Source organism: Chaetura pelagica, unplaced genomic scaffold, assembly GCF_000747805.2.
Source record: "Chaetura pelagica isolate M959 unplaced genomic scaffold, ChaPel_1.0 scaffold664, whole genome shotgun sequence".
In the NCBI taxonomy this organism is placed as follows: domain Eukaryota; kingdom Metazoa; phylum Chordata; class Aves; order Apodiformes; family Apodidae; genus Chaetura; species Chaetura pelagica.
The window spans coordinates 225,188-245,744 of NW_009952969.1; the positions used below are offsets into that span (position 1 = coordinate 225,188).

General features: G+C 40.1%; 1 protein-coding gene across 2 annotated transcripts in view; it reads left to right on the plus strand.

The window, feature by feature from the left end:
- The window catches only part of AKT1 (v-akt murine thymoma viral oncogene homolog 1), a 68,473-nt gene that overhangs the window by 25,480 nt on the left and 22,436 nt on the right, over nt 1-20,557 (plus strand). The window contains exons 2-6 of one of the 2 annotated variants that reach the window (XM_009995846.1): nt 8,198-8,326; nt 15,362-15,473; nt 18,245-18,392; nt 20,169-20,300; nt 20,466-20,531. In XM_009995846.1, coding sequence (XP_009994148.1) covers nt 8,198-8,326; nt 15,362-15,473; nt 18,245-18,392; nt 20,169-20,300; nt 20,466-20,531 — 587 coding nt within the window. Of the gene's footprint in view, nt 1-8,197; nt 8,327-15,361; nt 15,474-18,244; nt 18,393-20,168; nt 20,301-20,465; nt 20,532-20,557 lie in introns of those variants that run through there. The other variant, XM_009995847.1, reaches the window with a different exon arrangement.

Genomic DNA, 20,557 nt, shown 5'->3' on the forward strand with positions numbered 1-20,557 from the left:
TCTTTCCCTCCCCTCCTCTCACTTTCCCATGTGCATCCATCCCCAACTTATCAGGTGACCCCTCAGCTTTACCAACTTTGGGGTTTTGATAGGGAGCCTGTGATGAGTGCTTTGCAGGTTTAATGTGCACAAAGCAAATAAAAGCATCATAAAATCACTCTCACCTGAGTTGTTGGCTTTCCTAATCTTTTTTTAATGGGGCACAGTAGTGGAAGTGACCTAAAAATCAATTTTTATTCAATTAATAATGCTTTTTCTGAACATGCTCTATGTGTAGGCAGCCCTAGGATGACAAGCTAAAACTGTGCTTTTGGTCTGACTTTGTTTAATCTCTGGAAGAGCTTTGGTTTGTGTACATTCCTTTGCTTTGTCCCCTCTTACACTGTTAAGTGTCTGGACAGGATTTACTGAAGAAGAAATCTCGCTATGTTATATTCAGATAAGGCATGTTCTCAGATAAGTGTAAGAGTCATGGCTCAGGATGCATATGCTAAGAGATAAAATAGTTAAATCAGCTTTTAGATGATGTCTAAAAAAGCCCTTCCTTGTTCAAATACACCAGGGTGTGGTATGTTTGGGGGTTTGTTGTTGGTTTTTTTCCCCTTTGTATTTTTAGTAGAGATCATAAAATCTTTGGGGGATTCAGTCACACCCTTTATATAAATACTTGCAGTGTATTTAAGAGCCTGATTTGCAGAAATACTGATTGTATTGACTTGAAATTGAGCTCGAGGAATAGTTGTAGGTACCTCCCTCTACTAAGGAAAGATCTTAAAAGTTGCAGGGACTTATTTGCTTCAGTGCCTTGTTAGCTGCTTGTCATATGTTCCATCATGGTGTCAAGGTAAAAATTACTTTGGGAGAAATAATTGTTCAAAGAATGCTTAATTCAGTTCATCCAATGTGACACCTAAGAGATGGGCATTTGTCAGAAGCAGAGGAAGACTTAACAGCACTTGCAGTTACAGGAATTATTTGTTTTGTTAAAATACTGTAGCTCCTTGCAAACATATTACAGAAAAGTTTTCTCCAGTTGTGTTAGACACCTTGTGGTAGTTTTAAGTCCTTTTGCTCCCACCATGAGGTTGCGGACATGTAGTTCACTCTGAGATTGTTTTCAATGTAGCTTAAGAAATTGCTTTATACTTTGCTGTAATTTATGTAGCTATCCTTAAAACTGCTGTTTTTAATGAAACTTCATTTACATCTTCTCCCACTGGAGACAGCTGTAGGTTAGGACTAGCCTGACTAAGCTGTGCCAAAGGTAGGAGTAAGGAGTTTTTTACATGCTGATTAATTCTCTTTTGCTCCTTTGGGAATATCTCGTATTGCTTAAATTGATTGCTGTAAGCAATATGGCTACATTTTTGACCTTCTAAACTGAAATTCAGCAAAAAAAGAAAAGATAAACCTCTGTGTTTCAGTTTTACATAACCATACAGTTGAAATACAGTGATAAAAAATACAGAGGTGTCATCCTCTGTAGTGGTGGTGTTGGCTGGTGGTCTCAAACCCTTTAAGAGAGGTGGGATTGAAGAACGTGGTAGTTGTCTATCTCTTCCATGGACAAAGTACTGGGTGAGAATCTGTTTTTCTTTCTGCATAATCTGACTTTAAAACTCTCCCATGACGAACTCTGTGAATCAGAACATCCATTGCCTGCCTTCATTGTTTTCCCATCTGCACTCCTGTGTAACTGAAGACAGAGGTAGCTCCAATACGCAGATTTTTCTACCCAGTGCGCCTGTTGAGCATTGTGGGAAGCACCAATCCAAGGCTATTTGTTGCTTTCTAAAGTTAATTTACAGATGTGGGGTGCCAGGTGACCAGGAGTAGCCCTCATGGGGCTGCCTTTGTGGCTCGTAGGCCAGACTGCTCTGCCATGCCTCTTCACCCCACCTCCACAGCTCTCCTCTTCCTCCCCTCCCTCCCCAAATTCCCCCAAGATATGATAATGAAGCAGGTGCCCTGTATTGCAGCTTTGTGTGAGCGTGAGAAACAGCAGTAGGTTTAGAAAAGCCAGAGCCGAGGAGGAGGAGGCATTTCTTCTTAACCTGTTGGCAGTCACGTCAGTCATGGCCACGCGGGCCACCAGTGCACCCTGTGCCCGTCCAGCTGCCCGTGGGAGAATAAAGCGCTGATCTGCCGTGCCCCGAATTAGCCCGTTGTGACCGTGGGGACCCTGTGTTAGGGTGGTGAAAAGTGCAGAGAAACCAGGGTGGGAGCTGGGGGAGCCTTGGCCTGGTGCAGGCGGGCAGCGGGCTGACCTCCCTGCTGGGGAGCAGACCCAGCTCCAGGCCCGGCCGCCTCATTGAGATTCAGGGCACAGGCAATGGCTCCGCAGCTGTACGCTGGAGGCGGCGGCCGAGGAGGCATCCAGAGAGGGGGACCAGAAAAACCCCACCATCAAAGAGCTGGCCCCCTTTGCTGCGCCTCTGAATAGGCAGACAAACCAGAGGTCCTCCTCTCTCCGCCAGCATGTTGGGAAAGACATTAGCATAACCTCTTTTTTTCTTTCTTTCTTTCTTTCTTTTTTCCTTTCTCCGAGCTACTGAAAACCTGGCACTATGTTTAAATACCTTGTTTTGAGGGTTCACTGAGGGATAGGAAGAGTGCTGCACCAGCCTAGTGGGTGCCTGTGCAGCTTTTTTTTTTTTTTTTTTTTTTTTTTAAATAACGCATATTTGAACTGCAAGAGTTTTCATTCAGGTCACCGTAGACTTGTTTAATTGTTTGGTGTCAAGTTGTTAAGATCCAGAATTAGCTCGCTGAGTTTGAGAAAGGCTTACTTCCAAGTGCTTTAGAAATGCAAAGGCTTGTTTTCAAGCCCTGATTACTTTTCCAAATCCATTTTTATTTCAGCTGGTTTTGAAGTGAATAGACACATACTCTATTTACTCAAACAGCAGAATTTAACTGTAAATCTCTGTCCCACTCTTCAGCACACACGAGACGGCAGCTCCCGAAAACTTCATGTCTTTAAGGAAGCTGGCATCTGTTTGGCCAAAACCTGATGAGGCTGACAGGATGCAGACCACTTCTCATGGCCATGGAAGTCTCAGAAAGGAGTCATTCCACCTTTCACCAGCGGCACATTTAGCGCAGTGATTGGCATAACTTCAGTGCTTCCTTCAGACAGTTCAGGGCTGGACAATCAAGGAATGTTGTGCACCTTCGGAGTGTGTGGGAACTCGGCAAAGGCTTGCAGAACTCAAAAGCTCTAATATTTTGAGCGTTAAGCTTAATTGTAATTAATGGTGCTACTTCTGGTGCTCAGAGCAGAAAGTTTAATGCATTATTTATCCATAGATTTCTGGCAACCACTTGAATGCATTTTATGTAAGTGAGGCCTTAAGAGTCGTTCAGTTCTCCTGGGCTTGTTCTAGTTACTTTGGGGCACAAGAAAGTTAATAGTTGGTCCAGTGCTTTTGTAAATATCAAGGGTATCATTGGATGCTGCCTTGGTTAACCTAATGATTTTTTTTCAAACCATTGGTATGTATGAGTTGATTTAAAAAAAAAAAAAAAGCAGAGGCTTCTTAAATATAGTCTGTTCTGAATTAAAGGGTGTGGTGTTGGCTTTGAATGAGCTTGATGCAGCAACAAGCATGCAGCAGTTGGTAAATAAAGATGGATTTTCTTTTGTTCTGCTGGTGCTTGCTGCTCATTATTCTCCACTTACCCTGTGAGCTTCCCAGGGAGTGGCAGCTGTTTCTGATGTTAGACACTCTATCAGTGGTAGACAGCTCCAGATTTGGTGAGATACTGTTGTGGGGAGAAGAGGAAAATAACCTAACCCTGCATTGTTGTAAATCCTCAGTAGAATTAACTTTTCATGAACCAAAAGAGTTTTGTGTTTTAACTTTTTCTGAAATACTCAGGCATAAACATGCTTTACAGTATGTGTTACTGTGAAAAAGCTTTTCTGGCATGAGATGGATTTACATTTTAAGTGTGTGTTAAGTATTTTAATGTGCAGTGTGTGGGGGCAGACACAAGACAATAAAGGGAAATCAGGCTATTACAATTTTTGTGTATATTTTCAGATATATACAGTTTGGGAATCTTTGCAGTTTGGAAATTGCTTGGAGTAAACAGAATGGTACATAAAGATTTTTAAATAATAAAGCTAGCAAGATAGAGCGGAGTCTGTTTGGTTCTAGGATTTTATATGTAGGATTTATAACCCATGCTTTTCTTTCCTGTCTCTGCAGTGTTAGCATTCTGTTACTGAAAACAAAGAAGGCTCTGCCAGGGCATTACACAAGCAATGAATCACAGAGGAAAAAATGTTTTGCTTTGTAAATTGTTCACTTTTCCATGGTGGATCATTATTACTATTATTTTGAATGTTGTTTGATAGCATTTGCCACACATGCTTGCATTTACTGTACTCGGTACAATTCTTCTAGTGTGACTACGTAACTATTAATATTAGAGACTTCAAGTAAGTTATTGCTTATGATTGTTAAAAACAAAACTGCAACGGGAACAAAAAACAGAAAAAATCTAAGCAGTTCCATTCGCTCTTCAGGCATGATATCTTACTGAGTATATCAGAGAAGGGAGAAGGTGTTAATGTTTTTCAGTCAGCTTTGTTCCAGTGATTCCACATAATTATTTTTTGTCTGGATTGACAAACTCCTTTTCTGCCTGAAATACTTGTGTTTGCTGTTGTGATCAATGTGGTTCTCCTGACAGGTTCTAGGAAGTTTATAGTGTTCCAGGTTATCACAAAAATACAAACTTCTTTCTTAAGAATATGCACTTTGAACATTTTCTCAGTGACTATGTTGGTGAATCTGTGTTTCAGAACTTCTGTAGAGGAGCGGTAGTTTGCTCGGGCTGGAATGTAAAATTATACTTACAGATTATCTGCCTGAGAAGTCACACACCAGGCAGTGTCTTGCCACTTTGCTGCAAGATACAGTAGTATAACCTCAGTGTGTTATATAATAAAATTTATACCACAGATGCTGTGGTGTGCCTCAAACTGTCCTTGGCAAGAGCAATAATCAATAATATGTATGCTTGCCTTATTACAGGACTCAGTAAGCTCCAGGCATGTGGAAAAATTTAAAGTTTAAAATTACTTTAAATTTAAAAGGTGGATCAGGAAAAGGAAACAGCTAAAGCAATGGATAAGGGAAAGTCCAAGTAAAATGCTCCTTGCAGAATGCCTGGCAGTAATGCTATCCTTGACTTCTCACACAGAAAGAGTGAAGGAAGAGTAAGTGTGGGGGAGGATGCTGAAATTATAACCTGATTCTTTTCAGTGAAGTATCCATAATTTTACACAAAATCACATTGCACTGTCACAAGCGACTTTTCCTCTTAGATTAGATGCTTATGTTTGGCTCTCATACTTTCTTACAGCTTTATCCCACCAATCTGTTTCTCTGTTAGAAACACATCTTCTAACAGGATTAATCACAGTGTTTAAAATGGTGTACTTCATCTATATATATATATATATATATATATAGATGAAGTACACCATTTTAAACACTGTGATTAATCCTGTTAGAAGATGTGTTTCTAACAGAGAAACAGATTGGTGGGATAAAGCTGTAAGAAAGTATGAGAGCCAAACATAAGCATCTAATCTAAGAGGAAAAGTCGCTTGTGACAGTGCAATGTGATTTTGTGTAAAATTATGGATACTTCACTGAAAAGAATCAGGTTATAATTTCAGAACCTACAAAAAGTGTTCCCTGTAAATAACTCCAGGGAAGACATGTAGCATATATTAGGGAGTAAGGGAAATGAAAACTCTTGGTCTTACCTCTCTTCAGATATTTTTCATCCTGTCCAATCTGGATTTAGTCCTAAATGCAGGTATGATAAGGGGTATGTGATGGTACTGATGTCTCCTGAATCTACTTTATGCAAGAGAAAATACCAACGAGTGAGGTATGTAGCAGTGCATTCCAAAATTATGATAGTCCAGGCAGCCACCTTCCCAACCTGCTTACCTGTCAAACCTCTCAGCAAGACTGTGCCTGGTATCTTCTTGATCTTCTTGTCCCTGTAGTCGTGTCTGTGGTGTAATAGTAATGAGATTGGAGTGATTGCAATGATCTGAGCTGAGTTGGACTGATAATTTAAATGTGAAAGGGTTCATAATCTCCTACTGATCCCAGAAAGTTTGCAGCTTTTAATTAAGGTCAGAATTAAAAAGATGACGACAACAAAACCTTCTACGTTTTCTGCCTTGCTTATAAATGTTAAGTCATGACAGCTTAGGTGAGTTCTTCTGAAATTCCTGAAGCGACAATGACATTTTTGTAAGCCTCTTATAGGTTAGTATAGCACTTGCAGATGTAATAGACATCTCTGAAAGACTGAGAAGGTTTGTTCTCATTCCTTTTCCTCTCTCATCTTTCTTGTCCTGCATCTTGTTTCATCAGTGCAAATGGGTTTTCTACAGGCATGGCCACTATTGGAAAGGTAGCTCTGTGTGATTCTCCCCTCTGGTTCGCTAACTCTTAGCTTTTTGCTTTAGATTAGAAAATCAGAAGTCTAAAGAGGGCTAAACAGGTGAAAGCAGCAGTGGTGTGAGCCTTGGGCTTGCTTGTGCTTCTGCGTGCAGGAGAGAAAAGTATGAGTTTGAATAGAGAAGAAATGACACAGCTGGTGCCTGAAGGAAGTTGAAACTGCACCACAGAAGGAGAGAAGGTCTGTGGGGAGAGGAAGGAGGCAAAGCAGCTGCAGTGGAGTTCCTGGGGCAGGGTGCATGGTGCTGGGAGAGGAATAACTGACAGGAGAGCTGAGCAGCAGGAAGAGAGGGTGTTAGTGGAGGCTGGGAGATCAGGAGAGCAGCAGAAGTTTGCCAGAGCCAAGAAATCTGGAAAGCCTTTCTTCTCACTGCCCTTGGTGGTTGTTTGAAGAACTTGCCAGCAGATGAATCCGTAGGCCCTGGGTACCAGCCGCTGCAGAGGCAGTCTCATGGGGTGGGCAGGCACACTCCTGCTGTGGCAGACCAGAAGCAAGCTTGGCTTCTAGTCTGCTCCCTCATCCTCTCCCTGATGTTGAACAGACAAGTGAGAAACTGTACTGGAGGGAGGAGGGGATAGCTGCTGCCCGGCTGTGGGTGCTTTGGAGTGACGACTTCTTTTTTTTTTAAAATAACTTTTTTTAATCAGTTGTTGAGCTGAGCAGAGATGAGAAAGTGTGGCTAGTACCCTGATTTGAGTAGCACCTTGAGTGAGGCTTTTGTGATTCAGCCAAATAGAAACATTACTGCAGAACCTTGTAGAACCTATAGATCCAGCTTGACACCATGTAAAGCTATTTGATATTCTGGAGAGACTGGCTGAGAAAATGATAGCGTGGGCAGTGAGCAACGGGGGAAACTGAGGCACACATTGAAGAGCCACGGGGGGAGCCCATCTTCCTTCTCTGAAGCCCAACTTGAGGAAATCCAGTAAATAACTGAGGTTCTAATCTACTGTTGGGGATTTTGAACATGGCTGTAATACAGTTACGTGACTATTACCAGTGCAGGTTACTCAGATGCGCAGTAGCATGTTGTGAGCAAGGCATGTTGTCTCTGACAAAAAAAGGTAGAATATCTTCCAGAAGAGATGTTTGTTTTCTTCTTTGTGGTGGGTATACATCATCCAGTGTTTCCCCTTCATATTGTGGTGTATCATCTTGCGTTTCATGCTTGAGATGTTGTGAGAGGAGTGAGTGATGTTATGTAACTTAAGCAGAGAATTATCTTTTTATGTTCTAAAAGTGACTGTTGGTTTGATAAAGCAGTTGACTAATTAGTAAATTACCCATTGTTGTTTAAAATACTTGCACTGCAAAATGTAAATGAAAAAAATTTCTCCACTTGTCAGTATGAAAAATGACAATAGCAAAAATAATACATAGGACATCTGCTCTGATTTTTTTTTTAAATTTAAAATGCATTTAAGGCAGATGTTGCAGAATTTGAATGGAAATCAGAGTAGATGGAAGAACAAAACATAGCTGTTTACCTTTTATGAAGTCCCATTTTTATGGTTAACATTGGTAGCAATATCTGACTCAGTGCCTGTGTTTTTCCACTGTTTGTATCAGAATGAACTGAATGTTCATCAAACTGCTTCTGTGTTAGGATGACGTATAGTTTTGATATTAAAAACCAAATTATTGGCAAGTCAGTGTTTCAGGGTGTTTTCTGATGTTCTCTTTTTGCCCATTCCAGGAGAATACATAAAAACATGGAGGCCACGGTATTTCCTTTTAAAGAACGATGGCACGTTCATTGGCTACAAGGAACGACCACAGGATGTCGACCAGCGGGAATCACCTCTAAATAACTTCTCAGTAGCTCGTAAGTGTTTTACATGCTCCTTCTCCCAGTTTGGGAGTTGGTATCTTCTTGTAATCACAGGACTGATAAGCTGCATCAGTAATGTTCAGATCTGCCCAGACCAATGTATCTAAACAGTAAATGTGTTTATTTGAAATGATGTTTCTCAGTTGTGACTGGGATGGGGAGTTTTGGTGCTGTGGTTTTTTTGCAACTTTCTGCTAATTTACTGTTTTGGTTTATAGAATAAAACAGGTTTATAGAATAAAAATTAACATTTTGTATGTTTGTTATTCAGTAAGTTGCTTTAGAGTGAAAATTAACCCAGGCACATGGTCTCGGTATTTGGCAGGTAGGCACAGCGGAAACATTTCTGTGTTCTGCTACCAGATCTGGATTCAAGTGGCATTGACATAGGTCCAAGTTACTTGATTGTTACTGTAAGAGAACATGGAGTGAGCACTACTTTTAATGGAAGACACTCAGTTTTTCTTAATTTTAAACAAAACCCCAAATTTTTTATATTAGCTCCAACAAAAAGCATAAAAATCATAAAATCATAGCATCTCCTAACTTCTGCTCTCTGTCCTATTCAGAATTTTCCAGCTTCACTCAGGAGCTGCAGCACAGGATGTGATAGAAGACTCTGAAGAGAATTTCAGTTTTTTGCTCATGTTTTTAACCTTTCAGAGTATCATTCCAGCTTTTATTTTCTTCTTTTCTTAATTTTTCCTATCTCATGATTTCCCTGCATCTAGTTCCACCCCTTAAAAGTAGATCATTGTGGCACCTGTTATTAGCAATGATGGTTCCCTGTTCGTGACAACTAGTGGAAGTGAAGTTCTACAGAGTGAAGGGTAGGGGCTTTCCCTCTTTGTTACAGGGTAGCTTGAAATATATGGTGTTCATCTTTGTAGTTGACCTTTAAGCAGACAGATTTATTTTGGAATGCCCTGGGCCTGGAAGAGGCTGGGCAGCACTGGGGATTAATCCAAATGTTCCTTTTTTTTCTGTTGGTAGCAATATATACCTGTTCTGACTGATGATGGGAATAAATAATGGACGAGCTGTTGCCTGGTGCCTCTGTGCACCATGCCAAGAGTGCTTCAGGGTTTTTTGTCTTGGTTTAGAGAGAGAATTGTCATAGAGTTTTCATTTTGGTAATGATGTGGTATTTTACTCTTTAGACTGGTATCTCCTTACGGATCAAGAAGGTAAAGAAAGGCAGCAGAAAGCCATTAATTCATAAATTAATTCAGTACATGGTTTGTAGCCAGAGGCTTTTAACAAATGCACTTTTTGCAGGACACTTCCTGGTGCTGCTAACTGCATTACTTATGATAATTATTTACTGCAGCTCAGAACTAAGGAGTAAAAAGGATGTGTCTGTTGCCTCCTCTTTGTGCAAGTTGCTTTCAAAAAAGGGTTAACTTAAATAGGTTTTCACAACAGGAATATGGTGATTTTGGGGGGGCAGATTGAGCCCATCAGTCTTGGCATTTACAGATAAGCATGTTTGTTACCATGGTATTGGAGCATTGTCGAAAAAGACTCAACACGTGCCTGTGAAGTAAAGGTGTAGCCTTTATAAGAGGGATTGTGGGGAAAGTGCTAGAGTTAAGGATATTTCTAGCAGTGACTCTTGCCTGGTGAACCAGCAGCGGGTTGGGAAGGCCTTGGTAATTACAAGGAGGCCTTCTTGCTAACAGTGATTATTGTGGTTTTGGGCTCACTGAAGCAGCTGTTGCACCACCAGGATTTAATTTCTCAGGTAGGCACTGGCACACACTGCTGCCAGAACCTGATGTGCGGTTCCCTTCTGGATACCCTCCATGCTTGTATCATTTGGAGGTGTTCACCACAAGTTTTCCCTTTGAACCTGCTTTGCCTGGTGCTTTTATTATTTGGTTTAACTTGTTGAGTTCATGTGAGGGAACTCACAGGCTCAGGCCAGAACACAGCCTCATGCTGCTGAGGCAGCCTTGCAGAAGCCTTCTGCCAGTAAAAGGTGGGGGAAACCTTTCTTAAATGTTTTGTAAAAATTGATCCTTTTTTTTCCCTTTTTTCTTTTTTTTTTTCCTTTCAAAAGACCATGATTGCCCTGACTTTTTCTTGTTAATTAGTGAACTAGATTTTGGTGTGTGCTTTTTTTTAATGAGATGGCAGGCTGTCGCTGTCAGTCTGTTCTTTGGAAGCAATCCCGTGTTTCTGATTAAAATCTTTACCCTCTTCTGCTGTAAAATAATACAGGGGTTTTTATCTTTGCAAGCTAAAGGTTGTTTGTTTGGGTTTTTTTTCATGACTGGGAAACTCTTTTTACTTGTTGTGTAAAATTCATATTAAATGATTTTGTCAACACATGAGAGGTAGGAAATACTAAATTCAGGAGAAAACCATGAAAGAAGATAACACCTAAAGATGATTTGTCTCATTTTTTTTTTAAATTACTTTTTTCTCCATTTATTTTCCCATTTAAAATATCTCTATACCCAGGTTTGTAATTTAATTCTATGTGTAAGAGGTTTATTTTCCCTGGAAGTTACCTATTGGTGATTTATTTAAATCAAAACAAAAAAAACTGAAGCAAAACTCCTGAAAGATGTTGCATGAGCATTTAACTTTGATTTTCCAGTCATGTTTGTGTTCTGTACTTCACCACTGGCAAGACAGAAAGAATGGAAAGGCCTGTACCTAAATAGTTCTGCTTCAGGGACACTGCAGATATATAACCAATAGAGCCTGTGCTGTAAATCTGTGAGATAAGTAGCCTTCATACCAGTTGTAATCTCAGATTATCATGCATGTTGGCCTATTAAATTATAAGCCTTTAAAACCATATAGCTGAAAAGAGCAGTATATTGTGAAAACCACATGGAGAGAGAGGCTATTCCTGTTAGAATGAAAGGATTATTTCTCCCGCTGTCAAAAAGGAGAGTGCATTGTGGTGGTTTTATTTTACAGCTGAAAATGTAATTGCTTAACAATGAGTGCTCCTTTTGGGACAGAACTGTGTGTCTGCAGTCAAGCATTTATCACTGGGCAGGGGATGGTCAGGTAGTGGACAGATTTTTTTTCTGTGTGTTGTTACCAGGGGCCACCTTAGTCCTGGTCTGTAACTTGGGGCTCCCAGCTCTTGGCTTTTGCCGTGCTGAGCTGCTTGGGGGTGAGTTTATCCTGGGGTGCTACCAGAAAAGGAGCACTTCAACGTGATATTCCTGATTGCCTTTCCAAAGTTTTATTTATTCATCGTTGTTGCCTGATTTTGTTTTTCCCCCTTCCACCCTCTCCCTCTTCCTTTTTCTGAAAGAAACCAAAGAAGGAATAAGAAAGCTTCTTCCTTGACATTATTGTTTTAAAGTGTGATGTCATTTTATAGGGAGCAGATGACACTTTCATTGCAAGCAATCTGCCTTTTAGCTTAAGTTCTGGGGAAGCAAATATTGTGACATTTTAGAAAGTCACTGGGATAATACTAAGTGTCTTTCAAATACAAAATGGTAATTTACATTTGAATGCCTTGGTGTCTATTCCTGTTAAGAACCATTTCTCTGTCCTGCTTACTTTAAGAGACCAAATGCCAGGAAAGAATCAAGAGGTTCTTCAAAGCAATTTAAATAATTTTTAACAGGCTGCTGTTTATAGTACTTACTTTGTTACAAGTGGGGAATACTTATGTTGGTCTGTTTGACAAGAAAAACTCTCTTCAAAGTGGGTGAGTGACCCTTGGCCTGTGTATGAAATGTGAAGCTTTTTATAACAGAACCCCCAAACATGCCATGAATCAGGCCTAGTATTATATAGCAGCTGTATCTGTGCTCTGCTGTAGTGGTGCATGTTGCAGTACGTGATTATAAGAAGGCATGTTTGGTGCTTCTCTAGCTTGCCCACTACAGTAAAAAGCATAGCTTTAAAAGTAAGGAAAAATCTTACTGCTTCGTTGTTTTGTTGTTAAAAATCCGTGTGATTGTTGTATGTGGGGAGAACTAAGTGGTAGCTTCAACTGCTTCCTGAAACCTATGTGGTACAGCATTTTGGTAAGGCAATTTAAAAATGAAGTCTTATGTATTTTTTGGTATGTGCTGTTATGATTGAACAGGGTAATTAGACAGCATATTGTTCACTAAACAAAACACTTCTATGTGACATACTTGAATTATAGTGGTTATTAACTGACAAATCTCTATTATTCATCTTGCTGTATGCCTTAAAGATTGCTGGATCAGCAAGCTTAACAAATATCAATGGACAGTGCTGATTTAGGGGAAAAGTAGTGATGTTTAATTGGTCCCCTTCTATGACAAAAAAAGCCTTGTGTAGTTTATTACGCTGCAATTAAGTGGTTAAAGTTTAGAGTTCATGGCTAGTTTAAGTATCTGTGCTGCTACTTCAGAATCTGAGGAAATAAATGTGAATGTAAAGGTTGTTTTAAAAAAGTAAGCAAAACCTTTTGGTTTATTTTTTCATCATATTGCACTTCTGGGTCAGTAGAGGAGGACAGCTCTGGATTAGAAATAGCCAGAATTTCTGCTACAAGTATCTGTTAGGGCTGCGTTGCGCAGGCTCCTGGAGGACAAACCCAGCCTTCATCTCATCACGTCAGTCAGACAAACATGGGAGGCAAACAACAAAAATAGAGGAGCAGCTAAGCTGAAGTGGTCAGTCTAGTTGCAGGAATGAGAACTTCTTAAGTTGAATTTATCAGAACTGGGCTTCCTGGGCTGTGTCAGCTCATGCATTTGTGTTCAGCCTTAGCTGTCGTTCCGCGAAAGAGGACAGAGGTGGCTGGAAGGCTAAGCACAGCGCTCTGCAGGCACGGCTGCACTGCTTAGTGGAAGTTCTTTGATCTCAGTGAATGAAGGAGTGCTGTTCATCACACTAAAACCTTTTCATGACTCATTAATAAACTTTCTCTTATCTAACTGCAGTGCTTTAGTAGGATGCAGTATAACCTCAGCATGCTGTTAAAGAAAAATTAGATTTTTATGTCATGAAAAATGCAAAGTTACTCATCAGAAAGCTTATAATTCCAGTAGCAAATGAGGCATGAAATATATTGCCAAAAAATACGGCGCCCAAAACCACTGACAGTAAATATTTTATCCTGGTGCTAATTAAGTGCTTGAATTTAAAACTGATCATTCTAAATTTTCACAATAATAAAATTAACGATACCAGCGTCGCCGTAGTAACATACGCTGTTATTCTGGCTGGATGCTCAAATTGCACATTGCTGATGGTGGAGGATGTTCATAGCTCTAGGAGTAACCTGAAATTTCTTCTTGTATTTGTAGTGCTTTTTTATTTACTTGGAAGTTGATTTAGAACCTGAAGAGAGCCCAAATAATAGCAAACTTGTGGTTTCATTAACTGCATGGAGAGGAGCTTAATGGAAGAAAAAAAAAACCCCAAACATTTTTTGTTTTGGTTTGGTTTTAATCCCTACTCACTTGGTTTCTTAATTTGACTTTCCTTTAACAGGAGCTGTTTAATTAGCATTACAGTTTCTATATAAATAAGTCTGAAAAATGTGGTGTTTTGGCTTCTGTTCCCATTTCATTGATTTTCTTCTGGTTTTCAGATCCTCTCTTTTAGATAGCTAGTGCACCCTAAAGCAGGTGTCTGTTTCAGGCCCAAATTTGAAGGATAAACACTTACCTATGAAGTGTAAAATAGTATGTGTGATTTTTCAAAAAACAAAATTAATGCTCGAGAGAGAGCACATTTTTATGAAGTGGTGTTTTTGCATCTAGCCATATTTCTGTAGTCTTTTTAAGTTGTGCTTTAATAGTGGCAGTGATGAAAGCTGTTGGCTGTCTGTCCATACAGCATCTGACTGCAGCAGCTGTCCCGAAGGTGTTCTGAACGGGGTCTTTTCTGGGGGTGCCTCCGCAGTTTGATGTTCCCTCTAGCGTTTGAAGACTGGAAATGCTGAGTCTAGGCTCCAGATTGCTGCAAAAAGACCAAATATGCTTGGTGGCAACAGCTTGAAAGCCAAGGACGGGGTTTTCTGTCGGGAAAGTCAAGGGGAGGGAATGTGGGGGCTTGGTTTTAGTTTCAGTGGATGTAATTGCTGCATTATCAGCTGACTTTGTCCATGTGCTCTGCTCTGAATGACCTTTGGAGTGTAGGACCTGAGTCTGAATGGCTTCTGTGCCATCACATCACATTTCTACTTGCCTCCCTCTGTTCCCATTTCATTGATTTTCTTCTGGTTTTCAGATCCTCTCTTTTAGATAGCTAGTGCACCCTAAAGCAGGTGTCTGTTTCAGGCCCAAATTTGAAGGATAAACACTTACCTATGAAGTGTAAAATAGTATGTGTGATTTTTCAAAAAACAAAATTAATGCTCGAGAGAGAGCACATTTTTATGAAGTGGTGTTTTTGCATCTAGCCATATTTCTGTAGTCTTTTTAAGTTGTGCTTTAATAGTGGCAGTGATGAAAGCTGTTGGCTGTCTGTCCATACAGCATCTGACTGCAGCAGCTGTCCCGAAGGTGTTCTGAACGGGGTCTTTTCTGGGGGTGCCTCCGCAGTTTGATGTTCCCTCTAGCGTTTGAAGACTGGAAATGCTGAGTCTAGGCTCCAGATTGCTGCAAAAAGACCAAATATGCTTGGTGGCAACAGCTTGAAAGCCAAGGACGGGGTTTTCTGTCGGGAAAGTCAAGGGGAGGGAATGTGGGGGCTTGGTTTTAGTTTCAGTGGATGTAATTGCTGCATTATCAGCTGACTTTGTCCATGTGCTCTGCTCTGAATGACCTTTGGAGTGTAGGACCTGAGTCTGAATGGCTTCTGTGCCATCACATCACATTTCTACTTGCCTCCCTGGGCAGACCAAATCTGGAGCCTGTCTAAGCAAAATTTGATTGCTTAGATGACTATCTCCCAAGTTATTTATTGGTTTCATCAACACAGTAAATTGTCTAAAGTCTCCTAAAGAAGTACTTACAGAGTTTTCTATGGCTGATTAATTGCCACAGTTTGCTAGATACGAATAAAGACAAATGATTATTTAAACCTGCTTATGTGCCATGACTCTTTCTTCCTTGATTGTGGTAGAGTGCCAGCTGATGAAGACAGAACGACCTAAACCAAACACATTTATCATTAGATGCCTCCAGTGGACCACAGTAATTGAAAGAACATTTCATGTGGAGACTCCAGAGGAGCGGTATGTTTCATTCATATTTAATACATAAACTATTTGCAAAAGCAGATGCAAGTGTTCAGCATTAATAGCAAATCCTTTGCTGAAGCTCTTATTTATCAGATGATGTACATCTAGACTGAAAAGTGACAATTTTTGAGAGCCTCAGTTCTAGTGCATGTTCCAGGATAAAAAGTCCCTTAAAGAGTGTTTCAGAGAGTGAGTTTTAAGTAGTATTTGTAAATTAAATATTGCTAAGTTGGGTATCCCAAGTGGACAGGAGTGGGTGTGTACCAGCACACACAGGTAATTATTTCTGGAAATTCAGGGTTCATTTCTCACTGGGAGTGTTGTGGCATGTGAAATGAAGGATTTCTGAGCTGGGAGTTTCTGGAAGGATGAGCACAAGGGAACAGAGATTCAGACAAAGCTGAGTTGTATCAAAATACTGACCTCTTGAAGTCGTTTTAGAGATCCTTGTTTTTCAAGGGAAAAAATTAGTTGTATCATTGCTGATTGCTAATGTTTTATGCAAATTGGATAATAAAGGTGATAGTTATCTGCTGCAGGTGCAGATTTCTGTTTGAGCTTTTAGGAGACAAAGCTAAGAGCATGCTTTCTGTGCTCTCATCATTGAAGAATTGATCTCTTGCCTCCTGAGAGAACAGCTTTTCTAGCACAGCTATTCTACAACTACAGAGTATTTAAATATTTACTTGCTCTTCAGGAACTGAATTTAAATTATTCCATTTCAGTACCATTGCCCTAGGGGAGAGGGTATTTTAAAAACCTTGTCCTCCCTATATATGATGCTGGCACATCTTTCTTTTGAAGATCAGCAAATTCTACCTAATATTCTTTGTTTTTTTCTTTTGTAGCCTTTGAATGCACTGATTTAAACAAGGTTCCTGTTTATTGCTTTTAATTTTATAACAGTGGTCAGAAGAAGGTGAAATCAAGTTAAAAGCAAGGAAAAATAAACTGCTCCTTATTTCTTTTAGTAGCTTTGTGGTCAGTGACCCTAAAGTGAGTGAATAACAATTTCCACTTGGGGGAAGATGGTGTTTCAGTCTTGTTTTGTTCCCTCCTAGCCAATTAAGTCAGCTTTGTGACACTTCAGGGCTTGGGATGTTAGTCACCTCTGTTGTGTACGCTTGAGACATAACAGCTGAGGGTGAAATTCTGGTCTCCCAGAAGTCAAAGATACTAACTTCAGGAGGGCTGAGATCTCAACCAAGTCTGTAATGAATCTCAAAAGAGATGTGGAGATTTTTTAGTATTTTAGCTTTCCCTGTGGCTTTAAAAGCAATGTTTGTTTTCTGAAAGAGATGGAGAGAAAAATACAGAAGAAAAAGTTATTTTTGTAATAGCTCTGACTATGAAAAATGACTAGTAAATAAATGTGTTTGGGATGGTGGCTCTTCTGTGATTGCAGGGAGAATGTTCAGAATGGTTAGCATTACCATACTGCCCCAGACAGGGCTGCTGTGTATATTGAGACAAAACCCATAATAAAAAATGCCCAAGGTTGTAAAGAACTTATGTGTAGTTGATGCAATTTTTATTAGTCTTGTGTTAGGTACTTTTTCCATTGATCTCAATGCCTCTGTGGAATAATTTCTCTCTTCCACCCATCACAAAGTGAAATTCACATGTTCAGACATAATTATTTTTTTTTAAAACCTGGTGTTTGACTACATAATTTCACAGAACCAGTGAAAAATTCGATGAGGATGTCACAGCTTCATTGCAGATTGTGCATGGAATTGTTCAATGTTTCTGCTCTAGTAGCAAAGTATTTTACCTGAGGTGCCCTTGTGAGAAGAGTTTAGCCAATGCCCCAAAAATATCAACTAAACCACTAAGTTCCATTCCCTACAGATAAAAAAGAGAGGGAACAGTGGTAAATTCACATAGTGCACTGAACATTTTTTCAGACCCTGTATGCCTTAAAGCCCATCCTAAAACCCTGTAAACCCATAAGAGTTGTATGCTTTGTGTTCAATACATTTGCAGTGAAATGAAGTGAAGGCCAAGAGCTTTCACTTCAGTAGTTTCCAAAGGTGTGAAATTGCCCAAAGGACAGTGGAGTGGAAGTGGTCTCCATAGGAATCAAAGGGGTCAATATTAGAGCACCCACTGCTGAAACAGCTGTGGAGACTTTATCATAACCAAGACCTGTGCCTAAGATAAAATGTCACTGCTTTTGCCAACATGCTGCTAAGTTTACACAGGAATTGCTGTAGTTCTGTCATTATCTTTTTAACAGAGGAATAACCTAAGTATCATGGGCTTTAATGCTTACTCCTAGAACATTCCCTTGCCATTAAAATTTGGGATATATGTGGGAAGAGGTGACATAGTGCCCCCAGTAGTTGGATATATGTGTTTCAGTACACCATAGGAACAGGGTAACTGTTTAATTGCTTTGTACTGCATGGGAGCTTTTTGCTTTTGGGTTTGGGCAAGTCTGTTTTTGTTATGTAAATCTCTGTTCCACCAGGTCATATCTTGAGCTACTGACTGAATGCCTATTAGAAATTCTGTTGTCTGAAAAGCCAGACATATATTGTATTCAGACTGAGAGGACTTCAGTTTCTGTTGTTTCTAGTATGATTAATAAAGATGTATGTTAAAAGCACATTTTTACAGTGCTTGAGATTGCACATAATTCATCTGTATGTTGCATTGATTCATTGGAGAGCATTAAGTGTTCTGTATTGCTTGGTGACCCTTGTCATGGTAGACAGTCATCTGAAGTCACAAGTAACAAATTTTTGCTTAAATTTTGCCAGGGAAGAATGGACAAAAGCCATCCAAACAGTAGCAGACAGCCTCAAGAAACAAGAGGAAGAGATGATGGATTTTAGATCTGGCTCTCCTAGTGATAATTCAGGTGCTGAAGAAATGGAAGTTTCTATGACAAAGCCAAAACACAAAGTGGTAAGTGAGCATAGCAGGAATAACAGTATTTTTTTTAGGTCTACAAGAAATAGACATCAAAGATGCTCCTGACAAGAAATAGACATCAAGACACGTTTCCATAACAATTATATGGTTGGTTTTAAATGCAGCTTCTAGAGGAAATGAGTGAGCTGACCAGGTACCAGGCAAAGCCTGACTGTATCCACTGGAGTTCTGAGTAGCTTTGAAGGCCAGCTCAGGTCTGGAGCTGGTTTGCTTATTTTCTTGTGGGTACAGAGCCTGAAATCATAACTCCTACCAGACTGTGTGACTCTTTGCAGGCCAGTCCAAAGATATTCCAGTGAACCTGCGAGATCTAGGGTGGGTTTAGGTTAATTGCTAAGGGTTTGGGCTAACTCCCAAATAGCTGCTGCAGTATCTGTCCCTAGTGTTCCTGGAGGTTGAGTTTTTGCATCAGGCACAGTATTGTCTGAATGCACAGGGCCAGCTAAGAAGAGGTCTTCCATGAAAGGAGTGTGTGCCAGAGGAGATACATGGCCTGTGAAGTCATTTTAGGTATCTGTCTTCAGCCTCCTTTCACTTATTTCTGCCCTGTCATGGTCTCCTGTTTGGCTTTCAGTTTTCCGCAGCGTTCCCATCTGCTCTTGTAGGATGTAAATTGATAGAACCTTTTCCCATGCAAATGATACAGTTGTGGATTGTACCAAGACACTTCTTTGTGTCCTTATCTCACCATTGTCATCCCCTCATTAATTTGTAAGTTTGTTTCCATTCTGGGAAAACAGGTGAAGTTTTGAAGAGAAAGGATAGAAAAGATCCATTAGCATCATCACTGAGTGTGAGTGCCAGCCCTGTGTCCAGTGGTTTTAGATTTACCTGAATGACTATTTAGATGTCACTCTGAATTGTAGCAGCTTTTAGGCTTCTGTGTCCTTGACTGAACAGATACTCCTTGCCAAGTGATTTGTTACAGAAATGCAAGAACCACCTTGCTGGTCAAATATACACATTCTTCTGAGACAGTGACTGACTCTCTCTGAGCATGCTAGTCAGGAGAGTCAAAATTATTATCGGGGCCCTGGCATCAACTGTATTGAGCCATTAGCAGAAGGTCTCCTCAGCCAGCTCTAGAAAATAATATGGAAGCTACTGGGAACATCTTAAAATTTTGCCCCAGCCAAGGCTGCCCAAGCCTTACTATTGCCATGTTGGTAATGGTCATTGACATGACAGCATAGAGAATATCCTCAGCCTGCAACAGGGTCTGACTTTCCCCAGCATTTTTCCTAATGGTGAAAAAAATAAGAGCAAGTTGCTCATCTGTGAGGCAGTGGGTTTTAGTGCTGTTCAATAAAGCACAAGAAAGCTGGTCCTCTAGAGAGGTGAAGAACATAAAAATTAAGGTATGGGTTTAATTCCTGGAATCAGAGCAACATGTGTGTTTTAGTGAATGTCTGCACTGACAAAGTTGAAATGTCTGTGTATTAATAATAGTTTGTTGAATGGTATTTGCACAGTTGAGCATTGAGTCATGTGAAAGAGTGTTCTGTTAATGGAAAGCTTATGGTTTTTCCCTGAATAGTTTGATTGATTATCTTTGGGAGTGCACTGGTGTTAATTTTTACAGAAGAACAATTTTCGCTCCTGAATTCTACTAAGCAAAAGGATTAAAAACACCCCACACATGCAATATATGTAATGTATTCTCATGTGAATGAGAGGTTCTGATCTGAGAGTAATATACTTGTTGTTAGTTCATGTAATTCAGTTCTTGTTTTTCTGTATCTGTAACAGACCATGAATGAGTTTGAATACCTTAAACTACTGGGAAAAGGCACTTTTGGAAAAGTCATTTTAGTTAAAGAAAAAGCAACCGGACGGTATTATGCTATGAAAATTCTGAAGAAGGAAGTTATTGTAGCCAAGGTGAGTCAATGGGAAACTTGGCAATGTGCTTCACCCTTGCTCCAGCCTTTGGGAAAGTTGTACCAAGGTTTCTCTTGAGTACTTGTGAATAATTGCTCCTTTAGTGTTTGAAATAGACCCCTGATCTGGAGGATCACTGTACTGATTTCCTCTTCCTTGTTTCAGGATGAAGTAGCACACACACTGACAGAAAACCGTGTTTTACAGAACTCAAGGCATCCATTCTTAACAGTAAGCATTTCTCCCTCTGCTGAGGG